The sequence below is a fragment of the Acanthaster planci genome, linkage group LG21, assembly GCF_054643075.1.
Source record: "Acanthaster planci isolate LZ-2023a linkage group LG21, COTS_SCS, whole genome shotgun sequence".
NCBI lineage: Eukaryota > Metazoa > Echinodermata > Asteroidea > Valvatida > Acanthasteridae > Acanthaster > Acanthaster planci.
In genome coordinates this window covers 3,473,736-3,495,861 of record NC_141797.1, presented here as the reverse complement: position 1 = coordinate 3,495,861, position 22,126 = coordinate 3,473,736, and the positions used below count along the sequence as shown (strand labels likewise).

Here is a 22,126-nt window from a genome sequence, read left to right as displayed (position 1 = left end):
AGGAACTTTGACCTTCTAGTAAGAAGTCCAGTCTCTTACAGGGCTAATGATGGGAAAATGGCTTGGAATGACTTTAAGGATTTTAAAAGTAAACGACTGTAATGCGTGCATTTCATAATAGTTTGTGAACCAGTGAAGTGCAGTTCCTACCAAAGGAGCCTCCATTGCTAGGAAAATTGCACCCTGTCTTGGTCCTGCTTGGGGCGGCTTAAGTCTGTACTCACATAAGTTATTGGGTTCCTCAGGCTGCTTAGTAGTGCCGCCCATGGCCAATGTTGTCATGGGTTGTGACCGTGCATCTGTCACAAGCTGTGATGGTGCATCTGTCATAGGCTGTGACTGAGCATCTGTCATTGGTTGAGTCTGTGCATCTGCTGTGTGGTTTGGCTGTGTGGGGCCAGCAGCTAGTGGACCAGCTGTGGCCCTCAAACTATCTAAAGGTCCAGAGATATACATTTTTTGATGGATATCCGTGTAGTATTAATTAGTACACTTTTGGACCGACCTCACATCTTACATTTATTTGTTACTTATTGATTGCCATGTACAATGCTAGTTTTCCCTTGATTAAAATCCGGCCCTCAAGTGCAAACATAAATGTATCACAAGTGTACACCTCATGCTCAAATTACTCAGAAAAATTGTGAATTTAGGAAATTCACAAATTACTTGTGAAAGAATTCGCATTATAAAACAACAGAAAACAGAAAATTGTCCTTCTTCTGGTACTGATGGATTTCACTAGAACCGGCATATCCTAGTAGTACTGACTGACACTCACCTAGATAGGATGAGATTTCCTGGCCGTTGGCACAGTTTCCAAGTACAGTTTTCCCGGCTAGCCATGCTAGGCTACTGTCACACACAACGGGATTTGACCTAAGGTCACTGGACCAAAAGTACGTGAAAACAACAACAAAAAAATGGTCATACATCCAAACAATGAAACCCTGAAAAGCAATGGATTTCAGGTTGGGATAGGGGAGGTTTACGTAGAGAAGTTAGGATGCATACTTGGCAAAAAAGTAACACAATTTTTTTTCTAAATGTAAGCATAATGGACAACAAATGCACAAATTATTGTGGAAATTGAGTTGAAACTGATTAATACAGTTGCATGCTCTCCCATTGCTGTGATACACGCCATCCTGATAGTAACCTAAAGTGGAGCACACCACTCTTCCATTAAAACAGTGGGGAGCTCTTGAACTGTTCTACACTGTAGGCACCACTGGACATGACCAGATGCAGCGATGAAGCTCATCCCACACATGCTCCATGGGGCTTTGGTCTAGACTGAAGGCAGACCAAGGTGGTGGGAGTTCGGAGAAACTGTCCTCTAGATACTGGGTAATCACTCTGGCGGCATGAGGTCGCGCACTGTCATGTTGAAACAGAAATGCTCTCACTTCATGTACTGGCTCCAAAATATCATCCCAATATCTCTGGGCAACCATTGTTTACCAGCAGATCAGTACGGTCATTTGCTATGATATCAGCACAGACCAGGATGCTGAGGCCTCCCCATCTGTCATGCTCTACGACATTACAATCGAAGAATCATTCCCATGACAATGGTAAACTCGAACTCTTTCCTCGCTACTGCTTACACGAAAATGTGATTCATCAGAGAATAACACTTGATTCCACATTCTCTGCACCCTGTCATGGTGCTCGTGGGCCCATGGCAACCTATGCCAATGCTGATCTGCTGTCAGTGGGAGATCCCTGTATTGTCCTAAGCACAAAGTCACAGTTCTGACAGTCTGAGCACTAACCCTGTATTTGTTCATCGAGGTGTCTTCCTCACCATAGTTTCTGCATTGCGGCGTCGATCACAGAGATGTTGCATAATGACGTACTACTCTTGATTGGACGTTGTCACTTGAGGTCTATCCCTTCTTGGATGATCTGACACACTCTAGTGTCTCTTACATGATGTCCGAGTCTTATGATTGTTGATTTGCAGATTTGGAAATGTGTGGCTTCAAGCCAGCATCAAGCATTCCGATAGCGTGGGTTTGGTCAAACTGACATAGTCATGGCATTCTCGTCTTTAGTTCATTCACTAGAAAAAATCAGTTGTGGACTCTGTATGGACCATTGGCTATCACAGGAACATCTCAAATCCTATGCAAATTAGCATGTCAAAGCAAACCACATGATTCATTGTAACTTTGACAGCCCACTTTTTTCATGTTCAGTGAAGCATATCACCCAACTGAGAACTGTGCTTGATAATACATGAACAAGCATCCACTATGGTATTACAGCTATTTAAAACCCAGCATTATATGCAATATGTATTTTATTAACTTGCATTACTTTTTTGGCCAAGTACAATGTATATATTGACTGTAAACCTAGCCTCTACTGCATGAATGAACAAATTCATGCACACAGGATATGCACTGCTTAGAATTCTCAAAGTCCAAAGTTAATTTCACCAGGATCTGTTTTTCTTTACTTGAGAAACTCAGGCAACAGACTGTAAGTGAAATTTGAAGACAGGACTCATAAAAATTCAAATGAACTAAATGTAAATTACAAAACATGCTTGTCTGTGGCAGCACCATGAGGGAAGGTTGCCAAGGGTATAGGAGGCCCAGAGGCTGGGAACATGTCCTGCGGTATTGGAGACCCGCTAGACTCCGATGTGACTATTCAACATGGAGGACCACAGCAATTGTGTACCAACCACACACAGACATATTGTTGCATGGTGCTTCCGCAAACCTTTACTTTATTTGTCATCTTCACCATGAAAAGCTTCAAATATTATGGTAATTACAATGTACACCAGCAAAACACATGCACTTCCATACTTTCATTAGGAAGCATATACAGTACAGTGCAATTGAAAGTTAACCTCAAAAATAGGAAAACTGTTCACACTTTATCCCATCTGAGAAAATGATCATTCACTTCACAAATCGTGACAAATTTCCCCCTCAGTGGGAAAAATTTTTGCGCCTTCCTTTCACAAATGGGAAAATTTTTCATAATTTTTTTCACAGAGGGGAAAACTTTTCACACCAGATTTTCACAGGTGTGAAAACTTTTCACAAATGCAAAAAAAATTGACATCTTTCACCCAATTGAGACGGAAATTAACCCCAGCCTCACCAAAATCAATTTTAAAGTATGAATTTCACAAGTACAGAGTTCCCAAAACATACCCAACCACACATTATTTGTGTTTGAACATATAATTGTTTTAGTAAGAATTGAGACCAAGTCAGAAGAGCCACCAAATATCATACTACTTATTATTCAGCAGTAATAAAAACAGTGATTGCCAGAAGTCATGACATCATAGACAAAATCTTAGCAGACAGTCTGTATGTGTAGGTGTACTGCGGCATGTGTGAGGCTACTGCGCGCGGATGCCATGTCGACCACCTGCCCTGCATGCACGCCCGCCTGGCCACCGCCAAGGTGCACTTCATCGATATCGATCGGCTTTCCCCTCTGCTAAAAGTAGCAGTCAAAATGCAAAATTCACCTTGCAAATGCAAATTCTTTTCCCCTTTTTCCCCAGTCGTTTTCCCAGGGTTAACTTTCCATTGCACTGTACTGTACAGTATTCTTACATTTGTGTGAAGCCTTCAGGCAAAGTTTGGTTTACAATGCTAGTCAAACCATTCCTCGCAAGAATCCTGCCAAAAAGAAAAAACAGAGAAACTTTTCAACTGATGTTAAATCATAATTGACACACTGGGTAGCATGAGTGAGTAATAACTGAACATTTACCGGTAGCTAACAGTCAACATAAAGGTGTGCCACAAATATCGTACATGTAAACCACCTTAATTTAATGACATACTTTGTCAAAATTCCTCCCATCTCCACACTGAGACAGACAAACATACTCTGTCTACCACATTGGTGAACATGTTTGCTTGTATACATGCATGCAAGCACGGGACAGATAGACAAGCTAACAATGAGTGAGGAAACATTTATATTTACAGTGTTTGAAGCTGAATGTATCCATCTAGTACATCGGTGGATATTGTGGTGATGGAGTTGTTACTCAGGTCACTGTGGGCAAACAGATTGAAATAAAATCTAGTTAGTTTAAATTCATAATCTTCATCCCTCACTTTTAAGATGTGCATGTAATGCAGGCATGCATTAACAACAGCTTGGATACATGTGTCTTGCACAAAACCCAAGGGTAAACTTGTCTTGCTCTAGATAGCTCCCAACGTCAGAAAATAAAGGACATTGACTGTACACATATACGTACATGTATGTTTGAACCCCCACCTACATATAGTTAGTGCGCATGTGTACTCACGCTCACAAGAGCCAGAAGCCAGTAAGATGGCTCTTGACTCTGGAAGGCTGACTCCAAAAGTGATTGATCAGCGTCAAGCTCAGATACAGTTGTTTACCCCTCATTTCCATGTCGATAAAAATTTACAATATATGTGAACACTTGAAGTCCCTTTTGCTCACTTGCACACGATAAAAATCCATTTTCTGCCGAATTATTGCCCGTCTTTATCATGTACCTCCAAAGTAACAGAGTCAGAAGTTGGAAGTGAAGGCAACATTTTACAGGGGATTTGTTTCAGTTTTGCCGAGTTTTCCCTGATGTTTCTCTACTCGTGAATAGTGAGGAATATCATGAACGTTCTAATGAGAAAGTATCATTCAAGAAGGAAACCGTATGAATAAGAACAGAAAGTTTTTGTTTGTCCCTTTTAGTCGCGCAATTTGAAATCATTGTACTTATTAGTGCAATGCAGTAAAAGTCAACTTGTACTCAAATTCTCTCGTATCCAGGTGGGTGTGCGTATACTTGTACATGTATCTTATTTTTGACAGCTGTTGGACGCAGTGCGGAAATTTGAACCCGCATGAAAAATGGACGCATTTCAGACAAATGGCTCTCGGTCTTGAAAAAATGAGCTGATGGATACAAACGATTCATTGGTCTTCCAAACAATATCACCTACATGTACCTGTATGATCTGAGGGGAATTCAACAAAAGTGTAAAAAATGGGCACGAAGTAAGGTGAAAAACACAGAAAATGACAAAAATGGTTCCAATGAAAAACGAAGTGAAGAAAAGGTTTTCTCCCTAGAAGTAATAAATGTTTCTGTTCATACGAGTTACATGTACATGTACTTGTCTATCATCAAAGTTATCAAAGGTAAACCCAGCAACCATGTGAAAAATAGATATACAGTTAAGTAAGAAACAATAATTTTTTCATATTTATCCTTTGTCGTAAAATTGAAATTTTCCACTTCTTTGATTATTTTCCAGAGATCCTTCTTACTAGAAGCTATTAAATGTCACCATTTGATACATGTAGATTCTTGACAATTTATTCACACACGAGGTCTTCAAGGGAAATGGCAGGACACATCCCTCACATGGGTCACCACTGATAGGCGTCGTCTGCTAGAATGATTTCTTAGGTCCATGACTATACATGTACATGTACATGTTTGTCACTATTATTCATGTGCGAATACACAACTAAATACACGTGTGAGTACTAACTACACGTACATGTATGTGTAACATGTAATGTGTCCTCAGTACAATAAAAAGGCTAACATCTGCGACCAAGAGTCACAGTCAAACTGACTGTAGTGCAGCCAACAACCCAGTACATACATGTACAGGTATACATACACATGTACATGCATGTAGTAATTAATGATAGATAAGGTTAAGAAAAACGACCCGGACGTAAGTGGAAACAAAATGCTTGAAACAAGCTGCCCTAAACATCCACAATGTACAGTAACTACTTCCCACAAGTACAGTAGCAACCCTGTTAGAAACTTGACAGAGTAATTGAACTGATAGCACATGCCAGCCAAACCTCTATTTGCTCTGATCATTTACAGAGTTGCAAAGTGCTACCGGTACTTCCAATCCACAGACCTTCAAGTGTTTATAAATTATAGAGTATCACAGTTGGTGGGCTTGTGTTGGATGCTATGGGACATTGAGAGAAAAAATAAACTGGATAAAACCATGGCCATGGCCAAGGGTCATTTCCATGTATGTACATGTACATGTCATCACCAGGAAACTTCAGATTGCATTATGAGAATGTACGTCCACAACTGTACACTCCAGAGGGAATTTCAGTTTTCTATGTAACTGCGAAACACTCTTGCTACAGGTATGTGGTAGGATTTGAGAAAAAGAACAAAACCCAATTACCAGAAATTTTTGGTGAAGGATAACATGTTTGGAATGTGAACATTCTCTATGGCAGTACAATTAATTGTGAAGACAAAAAAAAGTGACAATAATGAGTCACAGAATTCCTTTCCAAACAGATCTGCAATGTTGGGATGGGGGGCAGGCAGGGTGGTCACTTCAAAGGATCTGGATAGCTTCAACAAACATTCTTGCCATAGACTTCTTGTACAAAGATGAAGACAGAAAGAGCCTGGTTCGTGTATCTGAAGACAACATTTCTATGGTACATGGACATGATGCATGGCACACTGTTTCAATTTTCATGTGCAGAACTTCAATTTTGGAACAGCTGGTTTGACTGCTTGCCAGCATGCCCATAGCACTGGTCCCTGGAGATCTTCTGGTTATAGCCTCCCCACTTGGCTGGCTTTCATTCATTCATCCATTCTTTCTTTCTATGATTTCCTTTCACTGGTCATTCAAAAGATCCATCCCTGGGAGAAGTCAAGCTGGCAGTGTGTGTCTGCTCAGCTGTGAAATTACCTTTGAAAATCCCCCAATGGGGAAATTTGTTGAGAACCAGTGGCGCAAAGAAAATCTCCTTTGTATTCCCCCAGCAGATGGAACACATACTGAACACACACTATGTACACGAACAGTGTATGAGCATGATTTGAGCCAGTCCAAACAAAAAGACTATGGTAAACGTTTACCTGGGAATGGGACTTGGCTATGGATGGTGTTACTGGGACAGTACTTTGTACATGTAGTTAGCTGAATTTCTAAATAGACAAATATTTTGCTTTGAAAGGGTGTGCTGATCAGCATTACAATGTACACTGAGTGATCTTACTTGATATGACACCTTTTCTCTTTAAACTGTGCTCAACATTTCTATTCAAACACAAACTCCAGGCAGTGTTTAGCTGAAACGTTTCATATCCCAAAATTCATTAATGTTTTGAAAATTGAAAATACCACACTTCAAGCATATAAGCCCCCTCAACAGTATCCAAGAGAGTGTCTGGCTGAACAGTGCAATGCTAACTAGCACCCTGAATACAAGTGCATTTGTACCATGCAAAGCAATAGCTCAAAATTGCATGTGGTTTACTCCATGCTCAATACACGCGTACTTACACCTATGTGAACACGCATACATAGTACCCGTACATGTACATCGGAAGATTTTTGCTCGTTGATGAAGCCCTTTCTTACAATGAAGCCCTTGCTATCAATGAGCCATGCATTCTTAAATGCATCAACATTATAAAACCCGGTGTCAGATTTTATAGAGCTTTGGAATAATTAGGAGTGATGCACAATTGTAATGGACTCGGATCATACTTCAGAAGTTACATTACATATATATTTGATCAAATTGCCATTCAAATGAAAAAATAATGAGCGTTGAAACATAATGGAATATTGCATGATGAGGTGTCGCATATCATTTTGCAGCGACCAAATCTTTTTCAGATAACAGAGCCGAAAACATCTTGCCATAGGCCTCGGCCTACATAAAATGATAAGTCTACGCGTATTCCTGTGAATAGGTCTACAATTAAATTTCAATTTATAATGCATTATTCCATAGAACTTCCATAGGCCTATGTGATTAAAGATGTTCAGTTTCAACAATCCTTTGATTGAAATTTTTGATACGATCTTATTTACAGTAACCAGGAAATGAGCAGGAAAAAATAGCTGAAACCAGCCTGGTACCAGTTAATAAAAAATATAAGAACAACGCTACAAGTCGCATCTTCTTCTGGGAACCAGACCCACAACCCTGGAATTATGTTTCACACGCGTGCACGTTACACGTACAAACGCGGGTACAGCTGATCGCACTAGCCCCATATGCTTACACACAGTGCACGCTTGCGGAATGTACTCACATAACCTGCAGGCTTTCCCTGTTTGGCAAATCACTCGGAAACTCTGTCCAGCCAGCAGATGTGCACTCGAAGATCGTATCATTGCATGTACAGTTCTGCAGCAATGGTGCCGTGCATGACTGTGAGCTCACATACCTCAGAAAGATAGAGAGCACCATCAAATAGATCGACGATTTCGTAAGATCGAACAGCTCCGTTCGCGCCATGTTGCGACAACTAGATATGATAGGGCCGGGCATGCAGGTAATAGCGCGTAATTGCGTACGTTACATGGCCGGAGCATATGTACGCTTTAAATTATAGTGCTAGGAGTGTTCGTAAAACGCACATAATTGTCTGGACAGTAATAACTGAAAACACTTAATTTGACGATGGGCTGGGGACGCCTGAAAATTTGTACAAGTAAGTTTCAACAGGGAGATATGGCTTTAAGAAAATCAGGAGAATCCCTGCATAAGGCCAAGAACATCTTAAAGTAATAACCTACCCCTGTGGTAAATAAAAATAAATTTTACATGAAACGTTCTGTTGTTACAGGGTTGAATAATTTGAAAGTTGAAACACATGATTAGAAAATGCATGGAGGTGAATGCAAGTTTGAGAAATGACGTGTAAACGTTGAGCCCTTCGTTAACATTCATGTTCTGTTATCAGTCATGCAACAACGTTTGATATTTTGTCTAAATTATGCATGTTTTTCGAATTGAATTAACCTCTTGACAACATTACAGTTTGAACAGTGCGCAGCATTATGGCGTTCCCGCGTTCATGAAAAAACACTTCCCCTATTTGATAAATGAACTCAACCAGAATGCCATCCTTGACCTCTCTGGTGCTAAATTATGCATGCAAATGAGCTTGGGGTCACGCCCCCGCTCTTCAGAGCTTATCTGAGAATTCACAAATCGCTGTTTTGAAGTGTGTTACCGTCTGAGTTTTTCGACATTTTTTCTCTTAGTTTCAATTTTTTTCACGAAACCGGTGTGACTTACTTTGCTGACATGTCTAGTCAAGTATTTTCAGGTGAGTTTTCGTTATTTCATTTAGTTGATTTCTCGGTTACAGTGATTTTATGTGAGGAAAAAAACAAGAAAACGTGTCAGGCCTGTATCCACTGTCTGTGATTTGGGTGATTTACACCCGTCGGCGTTTCATGTTGACTAAAATTTTACCTCATCTGATTTGCAGAATGATGACAGTGAGCTGAAATGAACTGTGGAAATTTCTGCATATTGTTGGAAATTGTACTGTTGTTAAAAATACACGATTTTGCTTTTTTGTTGACATACAAAAGGATTTGCACATCGTTGACAAAATGGCAACCTGACAACCAGCTTGATCGTTGTCGCCGATTTAGCCCTGGTTGAACGTTTTCTTTTGAAATACCCCATTTTCATATTTTTGCAGTTCCCATTCCAACGAAACGGCCAAAAAGAGAATACAGAATTTCGGTAAGTGCTGTTTAATGACTTTTACCTTTATTTGTTTGGCTGATAATCATACTACTTTACTAGCAGCTTGGGAAGCTTCCCATTTTTCTGGCCATATGCTCGACACCTCTGTCTGTCCTTCCTCCGTGGTCGATGAACTGAAAAGGCCGATTCGGAATTGTTTCCTCTAAAATGAAACGCTGGATCTTACGAAAGTTACAGAGGGAGTAACATCATACTGATGTTATTACGGTAATATCTTATCTGAGGAGTTTCATGGGGCAATAATTTTGTGTAAATTGGTCACACAATTCCACGTTAAAATTCGAAAATTTGTCTATTGTCAACGATCGATTTCGGTAGGCCAAGAGGAAAGAGTCTGAATTGTCCGTGTATTCACACGCACGCATTCTTGTCGCATTCAATGCCATGTTACTGTGTTCTCTCTGCATGCTCAAAATCTGGTCAGGAAAACGTTTTCAAGTCTTCAGCATTTGTTGCCCATCAAAGTGCGGTTATTTTGCGAAAGTTTGACGAAAGTCTGTCCCGCAGATATATAGTTTGTGCTTGATCATGGAGGAAGGGTGATTGGATTTTGTGCCAAACCAAAACAGCACATTTCAAGATGGCAGCCACTGGCCTGGTCACTCTACACGTACATGTGGTATGTGGTTACCGTTGGCTCAACGTTTCATTTCGATCATCTTGACTCCCGTACGTTGCGTTCATTTCGGAAATGATGCAGCTGGTACCTGTTCTGTATAAACCCACATGGTGTTCTTATTGGCTTTGTGCCATTTAACATTATGTTTGTAATTCACATGGACATAGCCAATTCGTATGGACATCACCAATATTCCCCTGGCCTCTCTCATCATCAGAAAGTGATATATGTCCTAATTTTCCTAAAACATGTAAAAAGTCCAGTTTAGCGGGGAAAATATTAATGCATTTAGGCCTACGTGTACTTAGAAAACACAATTTTCGGACCAGTCTTGTACAGGTAGAGTTTGTACAGAAGGTGTCAAGTGATGTCTGTGTATGGAACTCTGTCCTCTACTGCACTAAAATTGATTTTCAGTGAAAATTCACCAAGCATTTTCCCCACTTGTTGTCTGCCCAGAACAAAATATAGTGCAGCTGTTGAAGTTTTTAAATTGGTCATTGTATTAACAGCTGTTCTTTGAATTGACATCTGATGTTGAACAATCTTCAAGGAGACTGGATTCCTGAAGCAACACTATAGCATTTTCAGGTTACATATCATTCATGTCATCAGTTTTTTACTGGAGTAAAATAAATGAAAGTACTACTATTAGCAGGTATCTCTAAGAGATAGGTTGAGTTATGTACTCCAGCCTTAATGTTCATGGCAGTGCAAATATCCCAACAATAGGATCATAGCAGTTTGGGCTGTAGTTACATGTACCCAAGCTGTCCAAAAGATAACATTGATTTTCAATAAAACACAACAGATTCAGAATAGTATCCTAAAATATCATTACAATACAGTTCTTTGGTTGCAGCATGAAGCAATAGTTCATGCACCATAGATTATGATGTTTCTTATGTACAAAGACTGTGCACGATACAGGTATATAGTTGGTGTAGCAAAATGATAAAAAAAAAATTACGGCATTTCCTAGTGAGACTGACAGATTTCAAGTTAAGAAAGTACTCGTACGTGTACATGTATGTACATGGATCTTCATGTAGTGCCACTGCTGTTAGTACACATACGTAGTAGTCGTGTATTTTGTAGATTGAGAGGGTTCAATAAGGGACATAACAGTAATGCCCTCAAGAACTGAAGAAGTGGACTGAAGCCCTGCTTACAAGTACATGTACACGACAGTACGTTATACTTTTCCATGAAAGTCGTCTTTGCCATATGATGCACAAAAACCAAATACTATGGTTGATCTGTGCAGTTGCTGAATTGTACTGTGCAGTTGTTGGATTCTTTCTCAATCGATCACCCTCTTTCAGGTTGATCACCTTTTCTTTCATATTCACAGCTAAGAAAATTGGTTTGAAAACGGGACATAAAGATATTGGCATGCACCAGATGCTGGCTGCGTACATGTACAATACTGGTGCATGTATGGGATCAGACGGGTGATGGGAAAGTTTGTTGTGACCTGCAGAAAAATGAGTAAACTTATAAAACACAGATCTACGATGTACATTTACCTGTGGCTGATTATGAGAGGGAAAACTGAGCCACCTGTGCTGTAATGTAATGTGATAATGATCAGGTTGATGGACATCAAACTGTCGTACAGAATGCACATTGTCCTGCATGTTACTTATTGGAATCCATTAGCAGGGACTACAACATGAATGTCTTTAATAGGGGCGATTCACAATAGTGCGCCACCGTGAGTTTGCAAAATTTGTCGACCCTTTCCGAACGCACATTGGGTCAACAAATTTCACGCATTGTGATTGGTCAAGCGTTACAATCTCTTGGTGGCGCACTATTGTGAAACGCCCGTATTAGGAGTGCCCTTTTGTCCACTGCTACAGAAGCTTCCTGGTACTTCAGCCAGAGCACATGGAAATGGTAATGAGTTTGTTGGGTGCCAGCAGGTGCATTTAGTACATTTCCATAAAACATTCGGACATGTACTGGTACTACACATATTGGACATGGACTGTTGTCTTCAGGGCTAGTGACCTCTGGCACACCCAGGCAGCTATTACTACCAAGCTTAGTTACAAGTTACTACTGCTTCCTTAAGCATTACTGTTAGGATACGTCTGGATGAAAATCACATACATTGTACATGTGAAGTTGAGGGGCTTTACAGTACATTTTCTGATTGATCCTTTTAACGTCCTGTGAGCATGCCCAGTGAAGATGCTGCAGTGCTCCACACATTGATGTCCTGTTGGACTAGACAAACGATGAAGGGTTGTTTCAAGTCTTGTTTCATGATTCATTGCATCCTTTATTTAAAGTGTTTCTAGCCAAAGAGCCGGAATCAACTCAGGTTGAACCATTCAAAACTGTCCATTTTTGCCCGATATTATGCAGTTATTTTGAATTTGGGAAGGAGTTTAACCACTGAAAATGGGATTAGTTTTAGATATTACTGAAAAGCAACATTCCCCCGAATTGCTTTGAAAGTATAAAATATCACTGTGATTTGGTTCCTTCCTGTTTGGTGTGGTGCTGTAAATGATCAAAAATAAAGTTTTGAATTCCTAAAACCAAACTGTTCTTATTATTGATGGCACCAGTCCATTCCTGTTTGCATTGGTTCCTAAACATTAATATTCAGCAGCTAAGGTCTATCTCATTAGCATAATTCTGGCTAAGGCTGTACCATCTGCTTGTGTTAAGGGAAGAGGGGTGTGTGATTGTTTGACGGATGATACAAGACACGATTCCAGGAAAAGATGCCAGAAAACAATTGCATACTTTCTCTTAACACATTTAATTTAATTTGTACTTACATGATACGAAATCTGTATTACATATATGTGTTGTGGGAAAATCTCACAAACTGGACCACTGGAAAATGGAATTCTTCCCACTATGGAACAGTTTGGAAAGTTGTTCCTTCGAAACATTTGACAAAAACAGTAACGAATGACACAGAATTGGACTCAAATATAACCCTTATTTGTAAGACACTGTTTGAAAGTTTACAACATACATTTATATATATACTTTTTTTTTAGCCGTCACCCAAAAAGAAGAAAACAGTGACAGATTTTAACACTTTCTGCACGTGGGTGTTGGACTATGAGGCTTCACTACAAGAGGAGGTGGGTAAATAGGTGACAGTACTGTTCTGCTAATGGGGCGTTGCATTTCATTTCATCATTTCATTGCTTTCCCCCCCAAAAATTATACTTAAGTAAACCTGAGCTGTTCTAGAAAAAAAAGCGAGTCAAATTCAAGAATGAGGAGGTAATAAATTGTGGAGTTGTTTTGCTTTGAAAGTGCAGGTATATAAAAATGTCTGTAATTTCTGATGTTCATCATGGGTGTTTACCTTTAAAGGAATTAAAAATGTCTTGTTTGACAAGCAGAATACATGTATAAACTTTGCACATGTGCCATGCATGGCAGATTTGAAGACTCTTCCACACCCCTACTTATAAAATGGACTTTTCCGCTATCCTTTAAAGGTCAGTGTTGTGGTTGGGTCATGTTCTTTTAAGGGTAGTTAATTAGCATATGACTTTGGAGTGGACCATTATGTTGGAGGGAAGTACTGAATGAACTGTCAAAAACCAAACTCCTGTGCTTGGACGTACATACATGTACTGTACGGTACATGTACAAGTAGCTGTATAGACCTTTTTATTGTGATGTCACAATCGTGCTGGACCATGATGTGTTGTGATGGTAATCTACTTATGTATTCAAGATAAGCTTGTCAAGCTTGTAACGTTCGCACTTGCGCTTGTACATGGTTGAAACTACCTGTAGAAATATATGCGATCACCGTGGCCAAGGCGGTCCACACGTGGTGGTCACACGGGTGAAAAGGGTCTATAGGCTTAAACAGTTCCACAGTTTGTTCTGAACATTGCAAAACGAAGGAAGCATCAGGTTTTTATGTTCAGCCCAGTAGCTACAAGGACCAGTAGCTACAAGGACATTTTAAGCTTGTTAGATAATTGGTTCACCCGTTGTTGTTTTGATTGAATTGGAACCGTTCTGATTTTTAAGCTTTCAGACCGTAGTAAAAGGTAACATTCCAACTTCCATAAAAGGGAAAAAATAAACAAAAAAGTCCCAGCAAAAAGGGGCGCTATTTGCTATGTCAAAATGGCAGTTGTAACACATGCAAACAAATAAACAGCTTCCCCTGAGTGGCTGCTTGTTTGCTGTGGGCTCGTAAAATTGGTGTTCCAATTTCTGACTAGGAAGCATTTCCATGTACACTTTTGCTTTGCATCATACGTTAATGAGGTAAAAGTGCTCTTCATCAATGAAAGTTGAGGAATTTGTTGGGCCATGTTGGATAATTTTTTGTCTTTCTACAGTGATGTAATATAACAGTTCTTTGGCCGTACATTTTTAGAATTTATTCTGTTTCTGACACAATTTCTTTCCAGGAGCATGTCAAGAAAAGAAGTCCAAGTCCCTTAGACAGTGAGGGTAACAGCACGTCTAGCAGTGATACCTCTGAAATTTTACATTATGCGCCCAACTCCCAAAAGGTCAAAGGTAAATCCACCATGCTTATTTTGTGCTGATTGTGAGTCTGTTTGAGATTGCACTGGCAATCGTCAGACCAAATAAATAATTGAACATGATTTCCAAGCTCAGACAGGTCGGGTCTCTCATTAGCAGCATTTTTCTTACACATAGTCACTGGCAATATCTTGAGATGTCGCCGTTGCCAACAATAACTTCTGAAGTTTTAAGTCAAAACATGGTACAGTGTATATAGAAAATACCTGAAAGCATCACTGACCAAGTTTAGAACTATCCTCGTTGATGAACCTGTATAGTACCTTTGAAATTGTTTATTGTTTTTTTATCCTTCTGTCGTCTTCTTTCAAGATGAGGAATGGGAACTGGTCACATGTTACTGTCTCAAACCCTTTGCTGGACGGCCGATGATTGAATGCTCAGAATGTGCCACTTGGATCCACTTGTCATGTGCCAAAATCCGCAAGAACAATGTGCCGGACATTTTCCTTTGCCAGCGTTGCCGGGACTCCAAGTATGAAATCCGACGGTCAAATCGAGCCCGAGAACCCAAGAAACAGTTCAAGGAGTTGTATGAAGACTTGTGAACTACAGCAATTAAACAGACTTGTACAGCAGTATCAAAGTGTATCATAAGTTCTATGCCAACCGTCCCTTAAAGCGCAAAAGAAAGGAAGTAGGAAGTGTTAAAAGTTTCAGCTGCTTGGAGTATTGGGCTCACAACTTTTCAGTCATGAGTTTGGAATAAGGATTATGCCAGTTTTGGAAACTCGTTTCACAATGCAGTGCTGATTACTTTCCAACCGTGCAAACACAAACACCTGTAAGGACAACAGGCATGTTGCTGTCGGAGAGCTGTCATAGAAATGTGGGATCTCTCTACTGCTGTCGTGATGTCGAAGCTTGGACCTCTTTCAGAACATTCGCGTGATGTACTCTGAACCATTTTGGACCAAGGTTTTTGGACAACTCCATCAACAAGGGCTGTAAGCTAGACTTCATTTCACTCAGATACTCAACCAAATCTACTCAACTCACCCATTACTTGGAGTGTGCTTCATACACTGCTTTGCACACGACTAATTGACGATGCTGGCTCAACACTGTCGACTGGAAAGGGTTGAAGATGCAATACCGTTGTGACTAAGCATATACTGCATTATATGTATTTCAAGGTGGCTGAAATCAGTTCCACCCCTAATGTTCACCCATTGGAGTAGTGAAGAAACACTAGACTGGTGGAAGACAGGGCTTTCCAATAATGTAATTTCTAGCATAGTTGATACTTGGAGCAAGACTACATGTATGAGGTCAATCTACTTCAGTGGTGTTTCCATGGGGCATATTGTACGGTACATGTACTGCAACAAATGTGACATGACCTCAAACATTTGCCTTGGAAAAAACTTGACAGCTTAGAGGGCTTTCTGTGATGCTCAGTTTGAAGGTCCTTCAGCTCCTTGGGAAATATCATCCGCTGATGGGCAGGTGATGGTGTGTGGGTCTGTAAATCATGGAAATGAATCAACAGATGAAGCAACAGATGGTAGCATGGATACATGGTAGTGGATTGTTGATCAGTCCTACTGTGGACAAATGGTAGTGGATTGCTGATTAGTCCTACTGTGGACAAATGGTAGTGGATTGTTGATCAGTCCTACTGTGGACAAATGGTAGTGGATTGCTGATTAGTCCTACTGTGGACAAATGGTAGTGGAATGTTCATCAGTCCCATAGTGCTATGGAAAATATCTCCATGTTGATAAAAAATCCTTGCACTGCAGTCTAACAAGTCAAGAAAATAGTAAGAATTTAAAAAGGACATTTCAAAGCCTTATTGGACAAATCTGTAACTGCTCTTTTGTTTTTAAGTTAGCAGTTTGTAACATATCAAACTGTGATTGAAAAAAGATCACATTTGACACTCGCCAACTTTTGACAGCTTCGTTGTAGAACATGGCATTTTCCTTTTAGATCTAAGGGACACATGGCACCTGAGCCAAGCTGAGGATGCCTCCTTCAGTGTGTTTGATTACTTCTCTCCTATTGGTACTTATCCATGGTGTTTTCATAGTTTTATACAGGCAGGGGCAATATATGATAGTAACAAATGAATGATACAAGATTACTCAAACGAGGTACATGTAAGCTCATAGGTTACTCAAAGTGTCCTGACCAGGTAAGCTCATAGGTTACTCAAAGTGTCCTGACCAGGTAAGCTCATAGGTTACTCAAAGTGTCCTGACCAGGTAAGCTCATAGGTTACTCAAAGTGTCCTGACCAGGTACATGTAGGCTCATACATGTACATGGATTAAATCCACAAAATGAATCCAAACCGTCCAAAGTTATGGACATTCAAACAACGGTGTCAAATTTCCCGAGCAACATTTCACTTAGCCACCGTTGTTTCACATTGGTATTGTTGGATATTACCCTGTGTAACTGGCTCAGTGGGGCCATTACTCGGGCCAGAAATGAGTAAGTGCGAGATGTCAAGTGACTAACAAATTGAATGCAGTTGAGCTTGCACAGGGAGAGTAATCCAATGCACTGCTTGGAAGATTTCAGTAAACATGTCCAATATCATAGTCAGTAAATGTGCCTCATTTTGCCAAGAAGTCCAAAATTTCATTGTAGCTGGTTGACTTGGTTTTGACATCTGACCTTTGATTACGGAGACATGTCCTGCTGGACATGAACTGGTATATTGAGGATTTACAAACTTGACACATGACCATGCCAGATCAATGAAATCATTTCAAGAACACAAAACAAAAGATTAGATTTGAAGTACAGTCAGATAAAAATTGGCAAAAAATGGTTGAACAATATCAGAAACCTAGGATATTGATACTGAAATAGCATTGAATTTAATAAAGTATAATAATTGTTCAAGAAATGGTAAAATCTCTGTGGTCAGGCCATGTTGTTTGGCAATAATTCAGGTGTCGGTCTGTTCCCTGGTGTGAAAATCCTTGTCGATATTTGTTGAGTCAAAGTCTGTTTTGGATCAGGTCATACTTGGCTTTTCATCTTCGGATTTCTCACAATGCCAGAGTAACATTGCATTGAGGACATACTTACATGTGAAGCACTGCAGGCACGGACGTTTTTGGTCATTTAACACTCAAATTATTATCCAAACTTATTTTTGCATAGGTTTGTCACAGGGGGTGAAAGTTGGTAAAGGTTACAGTGCTGAGACAGGATTTTGTGTTATAGGTACACGAACATGTACCCGGTAGTTGGATTAAAGTTTTGTAAAATTCTCTGATCAGTGTCCAAAGTTTGCCACATTGTTTCAAAAGTGCATTTACAGTATTCCCTCATGAACCTACATGTACGTTGTACGTGTAGTAGTGTATTTTTAAGGCTTATTCAATGAATATTCATGTGATACAAAGCAGTTTGGTAACCAGTTGCTATGGTCACCAGAGTTTTAGACCGTGAATCATGACATACTCACCAATACTTCTTCTTGGGATGCAATGCATGAGAATGTGGATCTGCAAAAATTGGAAACAAAAATGTAGCAGGAATGTCGAGAAAAAAGGTGAAATTAACACTGCATCTGTATATACATGTACATGTACGTTGTGAAAAGAATGCCCTATTTGAAACACTGCCATTAAGTGTGGTTTTTATGTACATGAAGATTATTGTAAATTGTGGTTTGGGGCCTTCAGTCAAGATTAGTTTGAAATAAATGCACATGTACAGTGTAGATTCTTTACAATGTACATGTAGTGTTGACCATAAGACAGCCATTTTCAAAATCAAAGAGTTAAAGGTAATTGGAATTTTCGTAATTTGAAATTAAAATGAACGGGCATAGTGTTGATAAAAAACTGTAGTTAGAGGGCTCTAACCCTCATCAAAAGAAAGCTGCGTTTTGTTTTTCTTGGGCGATAGACATGTACACATGTGCATTGATGGCCACATCATGTTGAATATCATTGTTTGAACTTCCCATGAAGTGAGGCTTTATGCGCAGACTTTGTGCATGTGCTACGCATGTGCATCACTTTTTAGTGCAGTGTCATGCAGCTACATGTATGGACAATACCTGTAAGTCACTTTGTAGTGCAGCGAACCAGCGAGGGTGGACAATATCTGCCCATCACTTTGTAGTGCAACTAATGTATTGTACAAATCTGCAGGCTAATTTTCTTGTTTTTACCTGCAGATTTTCATGAAAAACAATTTTTAGGATTACATCAATGGTAGATATACACGGACACTTACAAACCCTTATTTACGATAGTCCTTTTGTGTTGGTGTTTTTGTGTTGACGTTTTGTGGGTGTTTGTGATGTTCTTTACACTTTTTTTCTTGCAGATTTTACTGTATTGCACATTCAAATAGTCTTTCTGAATCTTTCATCAAGTTTTCCAAATAAGGGATTTTGCACACCTATTTGGACCTAATTTCATAACATTGTGTATGTGTATAGCCCACCAAATGGCTTTTATGAGTCGCTCAGCAAAGTTATGCATTCAGCAGAAATGAATTGGATATGATAGTTCTGACACATCAGGAAGGGATACGCTGCTGGGGTTGTCCTCTAAACTATGGTCCATGTACTTTAGTTCTTGGTATGGCAACTACACTTGAAGAATGTTCCTCTGCGTTGCAACAATCAGCAATAAAGCCAGTGTGGTATTTCATCTGAGTATGCACACATCAAGACTTTTGTGATTTTCATTTTTGGACTCAACAATTTGCTGTTCTTGTCCTTGTTTTCAAAATGTCTGCCAGAAATGTTACTTATGATGTTATGTATTCCTGACTTTTGTGGAAACAAAAGTTGCCATGCTCTCTTTTCTAATTGGTCAAATTATTGCAGAATTCGGGCCTAGTCAGTACTTACCTTTAACCCCGTAGACTATGCATTTTTCTGCTGTATTGATACCAAAGTTGCAAATCTTTGTGTACATGTGCAGTTTGAATACCAGAGTGGTTTATTGTGATGGCTTTGTGTGCCCTTGTCATTTGGGAGTATTTTTCCCACTGTCCATAACCCATGCAATTTCCCCCAGAATTTCTGAGATTTATGCTAAACGTGATGGGTCATGAACTGTTGGCCCATTTAAATTCAAATTTCTCAAATATGAGCCAGTGTGGTGTTCCAACAGTACATGCCAAAAATGTAATGCATTAGAAGTCATTCGGGGACAGCAATTTCACACAGGGTCAGCCCTGTCAGCGTGGTCTATTCAGCTCAGTCATATGCTGACCCTTACACACTGAACGTGTTCCGACTTGCACGCTTTGTTCTTTAATGGCCTAGCCTTTTTGAAAAACTTGTGTTTAAAGTGGCTCATTAGAGTTACATGAAATGATTCTAACTTTGAGAAACAAACTGTAAGTGTGAATGATTAAGTGTGACGAAAGTTAGACAGGAGTTCTACTTGAAAATGACCGGGCCACAGCCCTACCTCTTTGCATAGAGGATGAGTCCTACACGTACATGTTGGATCCAAAGACTGTTGCACAAAGTAACCTTGTCAATTAATAGCAAAATCTTGATGTAACTTTAAAGTACATAAATGTTTTATTTATCAGTGCTAAAAGGTTTTCTGCATTTGCGTTTACTAACGGTGTGTTCCAAGCTTTGATATGTACAGTGTAGAACCGCAAACTGAAATGACTTTAAGTTGTTTGTTTCTCAAGTCCAAAGGTGCAGCGTCCCTCTAGAGGATCACCTGGGAAAGGTTTTTGTTCAGTGTTTTTTAAGTTTTTGAGAAGAAACTTAGAGGTTTTAATGCTCCAGACCGTAATGATTAGGTTGCTTAATTAAAAGGAGAATCCAGTGAATTTTGAGGCATATGAAATTTGGAGCATGTGGGAGACCTCGATCACATGTGTGACCCATTGCATTGTTGCCAGAGTTTTTCTTATTTTTTCTAAGCCACACTATTGTTGTCCAAAGCATAGGTGTCCCAAATGTTATTTCCAAGTCATGTGCAGGGATTTGTGTTTTCAGAAATTGGAGCATGTGGCTACAGTGTTACATGCTATATGACTCTGCACTTACAGTGTGCATCCACAACCCTCTGTCAGCTACATGTGTTGTTCAGAGTAATCCCCCAATCACTGTAGCCAAGACTAGTTTGATAAGTTGAGATCTGAAATCTCAGGATTTTACTAGCAGGACAGCAACATCCTAAGATGATGTGAGATGTTTCTCAGATGCACTTTGCCAATTTTTAATGAAACTTTGGTATCTTTTTCAACAAACGTGCATGTGTCTTTCCTTTAAGTTGGGTTTTATTTTTTGACATTGAGACAAACTTATAGATGGCTTTATATAAGAAGTCGGGCAGAGTGGCTAAATTGCCATTCAGTGTTGATAGTGACACTTAGAATTGTTCTGAGGTATTGCAGAGCATTTTGAAGTTATTCAGTGTCATACCTTCAAAAAAATGGTTGCAACGTTAGTACTAAGGCCGTGTCTGAAACGGGCTTCCAGAGCTACGGCTAGGTCTATTGTCTACACATCTCCACGCATTTCCATTGGAGCGAGGACCTAGACCTAGCTCTAGACAAGAGATTTGGATGCAGCCTTAGTTTGGTAAAGCATCGACTCTTAGGCTTCAATTTTGCCCCACATTAATGGCTTAGAATGCAAGAGGCCATCCTTAACATCAAGTTGGGAAATTGAATGGGAAGTCTTGGATCTATTCCAAGAAACCTGTCACTAGACAGCATATTTCATAAACTGTGACACTGCATCGTTGAATACCAGTTTTCTTGCAATTTCGAGACTGTTGTAAATCCCCTGATACCAGTGGGAATGGTGTGTTGCCTTCTCTGCTCTTTGTTTGGGGATAGAGGCATTAATAAAAGTGACATTTCTTTACTAGAATTGATGGAAATCATGGTGTGGTTGTCCACGTTCCATCTGCTATCAGTTTTCCTGAGAGATACGCTGAAACCTTCAAAATGCTCTTACACATTCAAGAGTATCTAGAAGTTGCAGGGAAAGTTACATGAAAAAAATTCTATACTGTATCTACAAATGTTTTAAATGTAACAAAATTTGTCTCATCCACATAAAAAGACTTACACAGTACTTTGGCCTAAATATATTCATATCTTTTTGTAATGCGTAAAATGACCTTTTTTGCTTCCAAACAGCCAGGGTTCATTCTGGGTTATTCTTTGTTGAGTAGACTGACATACAATGGCTTGGACCAAATATACAGTGCCATCAAAATGTGGTGTTTTTTGTCCATTTGAATCACTGGAATTTATGAATTTATAGAGTCAGTATTATTGCACATCATAAGTTAAATCCCTTGTTGGAAAACGTACAGCTGGCAAGATGCCAATGCTATTTATTAAAAAAAATGTACAGTTTGTGAACTCGATAAAGATGTTTGTGTTTAATTTTGGCTGTCCCAAGTTTTCTTTTCAGTACCCCCCGCCTGCA

The 22,126-nt window shown here is 39.6% G+C and overlaps 2 protein-coding genes across 3 annotated transcripts in view; one reads left to right on the top strand and one right to left on the bottom strand.

The window, feature by feature from the left end:
• LOC110981601 (uncharacterized) overlaps positions 1-8,312 on the bottom strand; it is a 15,524-nt gene extending 7,212 nt beyond the window's left edge. The window contains exons 1-5 of the mRNA XM_022239276.2: positions 8,081-8,312; positions 3,973-4,044; positions 3,594-3,659; positions 782-888; positions 225-434 (exon numbers count right to left, since the gene is read on the bottom strand). Of these exons, the coding sequence (XP_022094968.2) occupies positions 225-434; positions 782-888; positions 3,594-3,659; positions 3,973-4,044; positions 8,081-8,286 (661 nt within the window). The 5' untranslated portion in view covers positions 8,287-8,312. The remainder of the gene's footprint in view (positions 1-224; positions 435-781; positions 889-3,593; positions 3,660-3,972; positions 4,045-8,080) is intronic.
• LOC110981602 (PHD finger protein 23-like) lies at positions 8,312-22,068 on the top strand. 2 transcript variants are annotated; one of them, XR_015423620.1, is made up of 6 exons: positions 8,312-9,103; positions 9,488-9,531; positions 13,201-13,287; positions 14,590-14,701; positions 15,041-16,903; positions 16,974-22,068. XR_015423620.1 is itself a non-coding variant. In XM_022239278.2 (5 exons), the coding sequence occupies exons 1-5, from the start codon at positions 9,082-9,084 to the stop codon at positions 15,274-15,276; spliced, it is 501 nt and encodes a 166-aa protein (XP_022094970.2). In that variant the 5' UTR covers positions 8,312-9,081; the 3' UTR covers positions 15,277-22,068. The 2 variants fall into 2 exon arrangements, 1 of the variants encoding a protein (XP_022094970.2); XM_022239278.2 differs by having other exon boundaries at positions 15,041-22,068.
• Positions 22,069-22,126: the final 58 nt, after the last annotated feature.

Coding starts and splice junctions, on each gene's coding strand:
- LOC110981602 (XM_022239278.2), top strand. CDS start 9,082: ATGTCTAGTCAAGTATTTTCAG. Junction 9,104..9,487: donor GTCTAGTCAAGTATTTTCAG/GTGAGTTTTCGT, acceptor ATATTTTTGCAG/TTCCCATTCCAACGAAACGG. Junction 14,702..15,040: donor CAACTCCCAAAAGGTCAAAG/GTAAATCCACCA, acceptor TCTTCTTTCAAG/ATGAGGAATGGGAACTGGTC.